Below are 11,000 nucleotides of genomic sequence, written 5' to 3'. Positions count from 1 at the left end.
TACTACAAGGTTTTATATCTAATAATAGTGCTTCAGCTGAAGCAAAAATGAATAGAACTTTGTGCAAAGGGAAGAAACAGCTCCACAATAATAGCTGGAAATTTGAGCACTCATTCAATAAATGATAAAAATATGCAAAATTCAGGAATGAATGAGAAAAAGGAACCATATTATCAATACATTTAATCCAGTTGACATTTATAGAACATTCCACCCAATAGCACAATGAACATTCTTTTTAAATAAACTTTGAAATTTTGTCAAAATGAACCACTTTCTGGACTGTAAAGCAAGAAACCATAAATTCATGAATCACTCAAGTCATAAAAAATATGTTGTCTGATAAAAATTAAATATTAAATTTGAAAACCATGAAGATCTCTGGATAATCACCAAATACTTTGAAACTACGTGACACACTTCTGAATAGCCCATGAGTCAAAAATAAATAAAAAGGTAGTTTAAAAGTATCTTGAAACAAAAAAAAAAAAGTATCTTGAAGTGGATGAAAATGAACACACAATATATCAAAATTTGTGGAATCCAATTAAAGTAGGACTTGGATATTTTTAGCACTAAACACTTGTAGAAGAAGAAAGTCTCATATCAATGACCTCAGCATCTTCCTGAAGCAACCAGAAAAAGAAAGCAAACAAAACCCAAAGTAAGCCCCCAAAAATGAAATCATAAAGATCCTACTGTACAATTATATTCATTATCCTGTGATAAATCATAATAGAAAAGAGCACAAAAAAGAATATGTGTGTTAGTCTCTCAGTCCTGTCTGACTGTTTGCAACCCCATGGACTATATGTAGCCCACCAGGGATTTCCATGAAAAAGAATATATATATATATGTATAACTGAATCACTCTGCTGTACGGCTGAAATTAACATAACACTGTAAATCAACTATATTTAATAAAATTAAACAGAAAGGTAAATGGATACTGTGATATATTCACTCAGCCAAATGCTACTCATCAATATAAGGAAATGAAGTATAGATACATGCCACAACCCAGATGTACCTCGAAATTATTGTGCCCAGTGAAAGAAACCAGAAGGAAAAATAAGTACACATTACTTCATTTACTAAAATTCTGAAGATTGAAAACTAATCTACAGAAACAGAAAGTGGATCCTTGTTTGCCTGGAGGTAGGGGGCGTGATGTGGGAGGGGAGAGTAGAAGGGATTCTCAAGGGACAGAAGGACAAGGGAAGGCGGTGAGGAGTATTTTCATCATCTTGATTTTGGTGATGGTTTCCTATGTGCCTAAATATGACAAGAGTTCTCAAGTAGTATGATTTAAATATCGTAGATGACGATGTCAAACATACCTCCTTAAAAGTGCTGAAAACATGTTTAGAATTAAGAACCACCCATTCCAGGCTTGGCAAGAGTCAGAGCGACCTACCTGCCTCACCGCGACTTGATCCAAAGCTCCCGGAGCAGGACAAACCCCCTTTTCTGCCCTCGCCGCTGAAACCTCCGTGTATGCCGGCTGTTGGGCACAACCGCCTGCTGTGAGGAGACATGCCCGCTAGCGGTGGCCGCCCGCCCGGCGCCAGCAGAACTCACCCCCAGCCCTTCTCGCTGGGAAAGCGGGGTGCGGCTGCGGGCCTCTGCCGTTCACAGACGTGTCTGAGTCCTGCTGCTGCCACTTCCAAACTGTGTGGCGCTAAACGCACGTGTTCTCAGACCTCATTCTCCTCATCTGTATAAAGGGTGCTATAAACCTACCCCACGGATTCTCAGATGACGATTCAGTGACTGGATCAATTTCAGTTTGCAGAATCTTTTTTTTTTTTTTTTTCATGAAAAGCACTATTCATCTACAGTCACGCTTACAGTGAGATGAGATGGTCCAAAGAGGCTACCGGTCCTTATATTGTACTATTAATACATCCTTTCTGTGTCAAAGAGGGCAGTCCTGAGAACTACAGACACTCATCATTTCCATTTCTAACAAAAAAAAAAAGAAATGAAATACTTTTTAAAGAAAAAAAAAAAAAGATTAGATCAGTTTTACTTTACCTGAGAGTGTACTCTGAGGGATAAAGCACATTGCAACACGTAAACTGAAGTTCCGTTTTAAGCGCAATTAGCAGAGTAGACAAAACGAAGGAACGCAGTTATTACACTGTGGGAAAAACGTTCCTGAGCAAAATGTCTCCTGTTCTGTCACAGAGATGCAGTCTCACTAATTAGAATGAATTAGGATTGGTAGGGCTCCCTTGAAGTGGACTGAAGACTGGCTGACGTGTAATCAACAAAGAGTAATGATAAATGACAGCGTGCTGAGTTGGGCTGATGTGATTAATAGAATCTACAGAGGTCCAGGCAGCCTTTTATTTGTTTCAATATTTTTCTGAATGGATTCAAGAAGGAATTTTTTTTCCAGCACATCAATTTAAATAAACAAGATAGTGGAGGTAACAGATGCTTTAAACCCCAGGAAAGTCAAGCAGAAGATAATAAAGATAATATTGCTTCTTTATGCTCAGGTAGGGCTGTTTGCAAAGGGCTCTCACATTCTTTTGTTTAACCCTCTTATTGACATAGTGAATTAGATAGAGCTGGCATTAACCCCATTATATAGTTGAAGAACTAAAACAGAAAGCTTGGGTCACTTGTTCAAGGTCGTATTGCTAGTAAATTTCAGAGCTGGGTCTACAGCAAGCCGTCTCCTGTATTTTTGTCTGCTCAGCATCAGTTATCTTAAAATAATACCCTGATTTTGTGTGGGGGAACCACCAGGCTCCCTCTCTCAGATCAGGTGGTATTAAAGTGACTAAACCACTCACAGATTCATAGTGTGTTTTTTAACTCCTGCTAGATTCATCAAGCAGAAGGTGATTTCATTTTCTCCTGGTTGCTTAGCTGGAAACATAGATCTACCGAAGGTCACCGCATGTCATAGAGAAAATGTCTGCCTAACAACTAATCCCAATTAAAGGGGAACAATGCAAGAAAAGGAGAGAAAAGGAGATATCTGAGGCCATCATTTAAATTCCTGAATGTATTATAGCATCTGAAAGCAGAAGCGTTAGTCACTCAGTGGTGTCTGACTCTTTTGCAACCCCATGGTAGAACTTGACCACGGAACTTTCCAGGTAAGAATACTGGAGTGAGTAGCCATTCCTTTTTCCAGGCAATCTTCCTGACCCAGGGATCAAAACCATCTCCTGCATTGCAGGCAGATTCTTTACCATCTGAGCCAGCAGAGAAGTGTCAAATGCAGCATCTAACTGCACAAAATCACTTACTCTTGACATTTGTAAGTTATATAAGACAGTAAATTCCTTCTGCAGTTTGTTTAATTTAGCCTGATTTTGTTTCTGTCACTTTCACCTGACAAATATAAGCAAGAATCAGGTCTTTGGACCCACGTTAGAATTCTTCCCTTGGTAATAACAATAACTATAAAAGTATGATAGCTCATATTCATTAACTACCTTGTACAGGCCACTACTCTTCCAAGTACTTGACATATATTAACTCTTTTCATCCTTACAATAGTCCTGTGAATTGAAATGTGAAATAATGCACATTTTATTCATGAATAAACTGACAGCAATCAAATAACTTCACTTATAATTCACACCAAGTAAATGGAGGAGCTAGGATTTGAACCCACTCAGTCTGGTCACAGAGTCAAAGCTTTTCATTATAAGGTTATACTTATTTTTTTAACCTGAATTATTCTCTGAGTCATATGAGACCAGTGGTTGGGTAAGCGATAGTTTCTGGTAAGCAGCTAATAAGACACATGGAAAAAGAAAGCAGCCTCCCTCCACTGTCAGTCTGACGGCCAACTTCCATTACGGCAAAATCCTAGTTGGAATGAAAAACGTCTCCTCACCTGCTTTGCTTTTTCACTGTGTATTTTAACTCACTACTGAGAAATGAGACACAGGAGCTTCTCGTTTTATGAATATTTACTTACTTGATTGGACCAGGTCTTAGCTGCAGCATGTGGAATGCCATTTCTGGAACCTGGACCCCTGCACTGGGGGCTGGGAGCAGTCTTAGCCACTGAGCTGCCAGGGAAGCCCTGAGATGTAGGAACTTTGATAAGGCTGGCAATCCAATGGAACAGGCACATTGTACCATAAACTTTTTAAATGCCCTGTTTTCTTGATGTGTCAACATCCCACAAACTGACTGTCAGCATCCTGTCTGGGGAGCGAGATACACCAGTGCGATAATGCTGGGCTTTGCCCCAAGTTCTCTTTCTTGCCCTCCCCAAATGTGACCTCCTGCCGTTCAAACACCCCCTTACCTGTTTTTCTGGCCTACTCTACTGTGACTTCTAGTGAAGGCACTTGCCTACAGCAACCCCCTCAGCACCCCAACTGTTTAGCTGAGCTCTCTCTCTCTCGGAGCTCTTCCCAAGGTTCCCTACATGGGATGCCTCCCTTTTCTAGAACTTGTGCATGCGGTAAATCTATTCCACCTTCACATGTCTCACCATAGTGTTATTCCAAGTCGGCACCAGAGAGATGATCCAAAAACCCTTTTAAAAATAATATAATTATTCCTTACAACACATGTGTACAATTCAAAGTCTATTTTATGTACTCTACCCTGGATTCTTTCCCACTGACTGCCAAGTCATGCCTTGGTTTACTTAGCTAATCTGGAGTCATAAGAGTTATAGGCACAATAATTACTTTGAAATGAATTTTACATGTTACCAAATGTGTCCCCATACATATTTAATTTGATTGCCCCCAATAGGTCTCTGTAGCAAGTCGGGCAATAAAATCCCCATCTCTGAGAACAAGAAATCAGAGACTCAGATGAGATGTGTCTTGTCTAGGGTCACCCCACTGTTGAATAAGGAGATGAACCAGTTCCCCTTCCTCTATACCATTCCACTTTTTGTTGTTTTCTTGGGTGAATGTTATATGCTTCTTCAGTCTAATCTATAAAATATGACCAGTTTCCATCTGCTTAGATATGTTCAACTCCAGGTTCACAATTTTCACCTCTAACCCATTACCTGGTAATCTCACTGACATTTCTATTATTTGCCCGCTAGATATCTCCACTCAAGTTCAGTGGCCTTGTTTCCTGCCATTGACCTCCATCTTTACTTTTACATTGATAGAATGCCCCAGGATGGACTTGAGCATCCCGGAGCCTTGGTGCACTTTGGTCATCTTTAATTGAAAAACAATGAACAGTCTTCTTCTCAACACTGAATCTTTCAAACTGCTCTCCACCTTTCCTAAAAGCTCCTTGCCTCACTTCCACCCTCCCCGAACCTCCCAACTTGACTCTGCAGAACAGTCACATGGTCACAGATGGAAGGACTTCTAGTCCACTATTTTTAGCAACTGATAATCTTTTCAATCTACCATAAAAATCAGCATATACATGCATCACCTAGGAGTTCAATATGCAAAATAAAGACAGAGACTTATACATCCAGGCCTCCTCATATTCTATCCTGGTCCCAGATTCAATGCCATTTCTTCAGTCCCCAACGGAGTATACCCATGAGGTATTCCAAAGCCTAAAATTTATAGTATCATAGAGCAAAAATGGAGAAGGCAATGACACCCCACTCCAGTCCTCTTGCCTGGAAAATCCCATGGACGGAGGAGCCTGGTAGGCTGCAGTCCATGGGCTCGCTCAGAGTCGGACACGACTGAGCGACTTCACTTTCACTTTTCACTTTCATGCATTGGAGAAGGAATGGCAACCCACTCCAGTGTTCTTGCCTGGAGAATCCCAGGGACGGGGGAGCCTGATGGGCTGCCGTCTATGGGGTCGCACAGAGTCAGACACGACTGAAGCGACTTAGCAGCAGCAGCAGCAGCAGAGCAAAAATGAATCTGATCCATCAGGTAGCTTATCTTCAGAGACAAAAGGAGGATGTCTACTAGTTAGGGTGGGCTGTTTATTTGTAACGCACAACACCAAAATTTACAGTGACTCAGCTATTATTAGGTTACACTGCTTCTCTATGTCTCAAATTACAGTCCAGTTTAGGATGACAGATGCATACATCAGAGGCCCAGGGTCTTTCTATCCAAGCCCCTGGATTCCTCTGTTTTAAACTGGTGGACAGAGAAAGAACAGTACATGGAGGACCCAACAGGGGATTTCAAAGGGCCTGGATGCACAGGTGTTCACCACGCCGGCTCACACCTCACTGACCAGAAGACAGCCACACACGCATCTAACAGAAAGGGAAGCTGAGAAATATGAGAAAACTTTCTCAAAACCACCGGGGAAATGAGAGTTAAACTTACCACGGTGATCATTTTGGAGCGTAAAGAAATGTTGAATCACTATGTTGTATACCAGGAATCAACAACGAGTCAATTATACTTCAAAAACAAACTCAGAGAAAAAGAGATCAGATCTGTGGTTATTCCAGGTGGGGGGGTACGGGAGGGGGAACTGGATGAAGGCAGTCAAAAGGCTCAAACTTCCAGTTATAAGATGAATAAATTCTAGGGATATAATATACAACTTGATAAATATGATTAACACTGTCACATGTTATATGTTAAAATTGTTAAGACAGTAAATCCTAAGAGTTCTCATTATAAGGCAAAAATATTTTTCTTCTATATCTCTAATGTTTTATTTATATGAGATGGTAAATGTTCACTAAACTTACTATAATAATCATTTCATAATGAATAATCATTTAATTCCTTCATTTAGAAATCAGCCATGGGTCTCTCTGGGCCAAAATCAAGGTGCTGGTAAGGCTGCATTTCTTTCTGGAGGCTCTTAGAATGGATCTGTTTCTTTGTCTTTTTCAACCACGTTCCTTGGTTCTGGCTCCTTTCTTCCATCTTCAAACTCAACAGCATTGCAGCTCCAGCCATGCTCATGGAAGTACACGGCTCTCTGATACTCTTCTTCTGAATCCTTCTTCCAGTTATAAGTATCTTCATGATTGTATTTAGATACAATGGATCATTCAGGATAATATCTCTATTTTAAGGTCATCTGATCAGCAAGTTTAATTTCACTTCACTGTGTAAGGCAACATATTTGCAGATTCCAGAGATCAGGACATGGACATTTCAGGAATCATTATTCTGCCTGCAATAACTACTATTTTAGGAGAGCTATTGAAATGGAGAGATCGACTTTGACTGTATGTGAATTGAGACATAAGGCTCTTACCCAAATTATAGTGTGTTCTTATAAAAGTGGGATGTAGGAAGATGGAGATGGCAGTAAAATGTCAGTATTTGTGAAAGAGAAAGGTCAGAGGGTGGCTGGAATAACTGTTTTATGAAAGTCTTTGTAAGTGTCCAGGCACAAGGAGTACTGCTCGGCACAACTTTGGGGCTTTGAAAGACAAGGGTTCTGGCAATCTTCTGGAGCATCAGAAAGCTCTTTCGGGAAACTTCAAGGGCCAGATAAATCAAAATAGGGGGGAAAAGAAGACTGAAGTACTTATGTTCACTATCTCGTCGGCATAAGGGATATACTTCTTTGGAGAAATAATTGAGGTCACTATTCTGGGGATCTTAAATTCATTGTTCAGGTGATAGGAGCTACAGCTAAAATTTGGTCTCGAACTACAACCTAATTGTGCACCAAAGAATCCATACAGGAGAGAAGCCCTACAAGTGCAGTAAATGTGGGAAAGCCTTCAGTGACGGGTCAGCTCTGACACAACACCAGAGAATTCACACTGGGGAGAAACCTTATGAGTGTCCAGAATGTGGGAAAACCTTCAACCGAAATTCGTCCCTGATCCTCCATCAGAGGACTCACACGGGGGAGAAGCCATACCGATGTAACGAGTGTGGGAAGCCTTTTACGGACATCTCCCACCTCACCGTGCACCTCAGGATCCACACTGGTGAGAAGCCCTATGAATGTAGCAAATGTGGAAAGGCCTTCCGAGATGGCTCGTACCTCACCCAGCACGAGAGGACTCACACTGGAGAGAAGCCCTTTGAGTGCACAGAGTGCGGGAAGTCCTTCAACCGCAATTCCCACCTCATCGTGCATCAAAAGATCCACTCCGGGGAGAAGCCCTTCGAGTGCAAAGAGTGCGAGAAGACTTTCATCGAGAGCGCGTACCTCATCTGGCACCAGAGGATTCACACTGGCGAGAAGCCCTACGGCTGCGACCAGTGCCAGAAGCTGTTCAGGAACATCGCTGGCCTCATCCGGCATCAGAGGACTCACACTGGCGAGAAGCCCTACGAGTGTAATCAGTGCGGCCGGGCTTTCAGGGACAGCTCCTGTCTGACCAAGCACAGGAGGATCCACACCAGGGAGACGCCATACCAGTGCCCAGAGTGCGGCAAGTCCTTCAGGCAGAACTCTCACCTGGCGGTGCACCAGAGACTCCACAGCAGGGAGGGCCCCGGCCACTGTCCCCAATGTGGGAAGACGTTCCGGAGGGGCTCCGCCCTCGTCCGACACCAGAGCTCACACCCCGGCGAGCAGCCCGTGGGCATTTAGTGAACATGGGCCATGCTCTCTCCCAACTGGCTCTCAGACACTGGCTCCTCCCTGTCAGGGGAAAGCACTTCTCTGAGCCCTGCAGGGAATCGACAGATGTGAGACGTTCCTGAGCCACACTCTTCAGTCTTTAGGTTCGGGAACTCCTGAAGAGAATACAGGGTGGTAATAGACGTGGTGAAGGCGTCATGGATGACTCCACCTGTACCACATGTGTACCACACGCATGACAGTGCACACATGTGACAGTGCACACACTGGAGTAAAGCCCGCGCTCCCCTGGAGGAGCCACCTGCCCGAACGTTGGAATCCTGGAACCGCAAGGCTCCTCTCTAATCGGGGTGAGGAGTCCTTGACAGGGAGTGTTTGCCTCACAGTCAGTAAGCAGACTCCTACTAGAGTCCAGTGAGGGAGACTTTTGGCTGGAGCCCTTACATGCTTATCTGTATCAGCAAAAGCCTACACGCTACTGTACCCTGCAATGACCACAGAGTTAAAGCAGATCGCTGTTTGAATGAATTCCCATGTTACTGTCTTGCGAGGTGCCATCGACTAATTTCAGCAGGGGCAGCTGGGTGAGGAAGTTGCTTGTGAACGAACAATGATGTTTCTTCTAAGAGGAGACTGAGTAGATTCCTCCAAGAGGGAAGGGGCTGCTGCTGAGAAATGCGAGGCATTGCTTTAGTTGTTGAGCCAAGCAGACAGAAGACACTGAGTTGTCATGTTTATGTTGTCACCCCTCACTGTTCATTTGGGATCTGGGATTTGTTTTGTGCAGCCGTGCCGAATCATAATGATAAAAGAAAAAATAAATAAATAAATAAAATTTGGTCTCAAAAAGCTAATTCCACTTAAAAACTTCCTCAGAGACCTTTAAAGCCTAGACAGGTAAGATAGGTAGATAGATAGATAGGTAATAAGGCCTAGATAGGTAGATAGGTAATAGATAAGTAGATACACAGAGATATGTAAAATATAATACTGTTTTAATTCCTCTATGTATTTTAACTATCTTCTATCATTAAATATGATCAAAACAATTATCAAAGCATTCACTTAACTGCTGCTTCTTCTGTTACCAGGTTTCAGGTAGAATTTGGAAGCATTCTTTTGTTCTTGTCTGCTACCTTTTCATTCATTTAAACAATATTAATGTGTACTATCTATCTGTGCTTCATGGATATATTGTAGCAGCACTGAAAGCAAAAGTTACTTGAAAGAATATCCTTACTCGCTGTTGTTTCCAAAAAGCAAACCCACTGTGTGTCTCCTAAAGAGAGAGAGTAAATTTTACAGCTGAAGTCTATCTGAAGAACACATAAAGAAAAGGAAGATCTTTCACAGACTGAAGAAGACCTTTCTGAACCCCAGTCATGAAGGCAGCTGTCTGTGGTTTTCATTAGGAGCTGTATGAAGCCTGTCTGAAGCACTGCTGCAGACCAATTTCAAGAGGATGCTAGCTAGCCCTTGAAGGGTGCCAGACTGCAAGAGGACACCAGATTGCAAAATGAAATTGCCGCACAGCAGGTTTAGAGATTTCAGCCATGTGGTCCCCCACCTCCACAAAACGTCTCATGCTTTAGGTATGACCTAGAAGCAGAGGAACCAGTGGGATCCCTGAATGCCTCAGCCGTGATTGCATCACAGCTTACAGATAACAAGCAGGTGCCCTCAGGATCTGGCCACTAGATGAAGTTCACAGTACATTGCACTTCCCTGGAGAAAGAGGGACACAGCGATGGTGGAGTTGGTTTTCCTGTCCCTCGGGGAAAGGAAGCTCAAAACTTAGCTGATTTAAAAAGACCAACAAATGTGTGCTTTTGTGTTAATTTATAAACAAAGATCCTTAATTGGCGCTAGCCTCCCACTCCAGCCCTCCTCTCCATGACTTCACTGTTAGCAATAGCTTGTCTGCAGACACTGCCTCTTAAGCATTGTTATGCTACAAGTATAGCTCTTGGGGCTTCCCTGGTGGCCCATTGGTAAAGACTCTGTCTGCCAGTGCAGGAGATGCACGTTCAGTCCCTGGGTCAGGAAGATCCCCTGCAGAAGGAAATGGCAACCCACTGCAGTATTCTTGCCTGGAAAATCCCATGGACAGAGTAGCCTGGCAGACTACAGTCCATGGGATTATAAAATAGTTAAGACACAACTTAGTAAATGACTAAATAACATAGCCCTTAACTCTCCACCCACCCTCCACGAAGGAGTAAACTGTTACTTTGGTTTTTTACATATCTACCGAATAAGCTTTCCCGAGCTTGTTCTTTCTGTGTGATCACTAACAGTCTTCCTGAACTGTGGATTCAACCAGAATGTCTACGAGATGCTAACTTAGAGCACTGGACTAAAGTCATTCAGAGACTACCTCCCCACCCACCCCAGTGAGAGAAGCATGCCGTTTTAGAAGCCGAGATCCCAGATTGCCCCAAAGGAGAGGTACAGTGAATAACCGTGGAAAAGCGCTTCTCGCTATTGGTCTGGAGGTAAGAAGCACTTCCGGCTCCAAGATGGATATGTTGCTGTTGGGGCCTGTGTGAGG

The 11,000-nt window shown here is 42.8% G+C and overlaps 1 protein-coding gene across 1 annotated transcript; it reads left to right on the top strand.

Moving 5' to 3' along the window:
* Positions 1 to 7,558: 7,558 nt before the first annotated feature.
* On the top strand, positions 7,559 to 9,256 carry LOC122673375 (zinc finger protein 329; the record flags this gene model as incomplete). The annotated part of the gene is made up of 1 exon (XM_043871102.1): positions 7,559 to 9,256. A coding segment is annotated over one exon (900 nt), but the record flags the coding sequence as incomplete, so codon positions are not given.
* Between the last annotated feature and the right edge of the window lie 1,744 nt (positions 9,257 to 11,000).

The sequence above is a fragment of the Cervus elaphus genome, chromosome 17 (genome assembly GCF_910594005.1).
Source record: "Cervus elaphus chromosome 17, mCerEla1.1, whole genome shotgun sequence".
Classification (NCBI taxonomy): Eukaryota; Metazoa; Chordata; class Mammalia; order Artiodactyla; family Cervidae; genus Cervus; species Cervus elaphus.
This window is presented reverse-complemented; position numbering and strand designations above follow the sequence as displayed.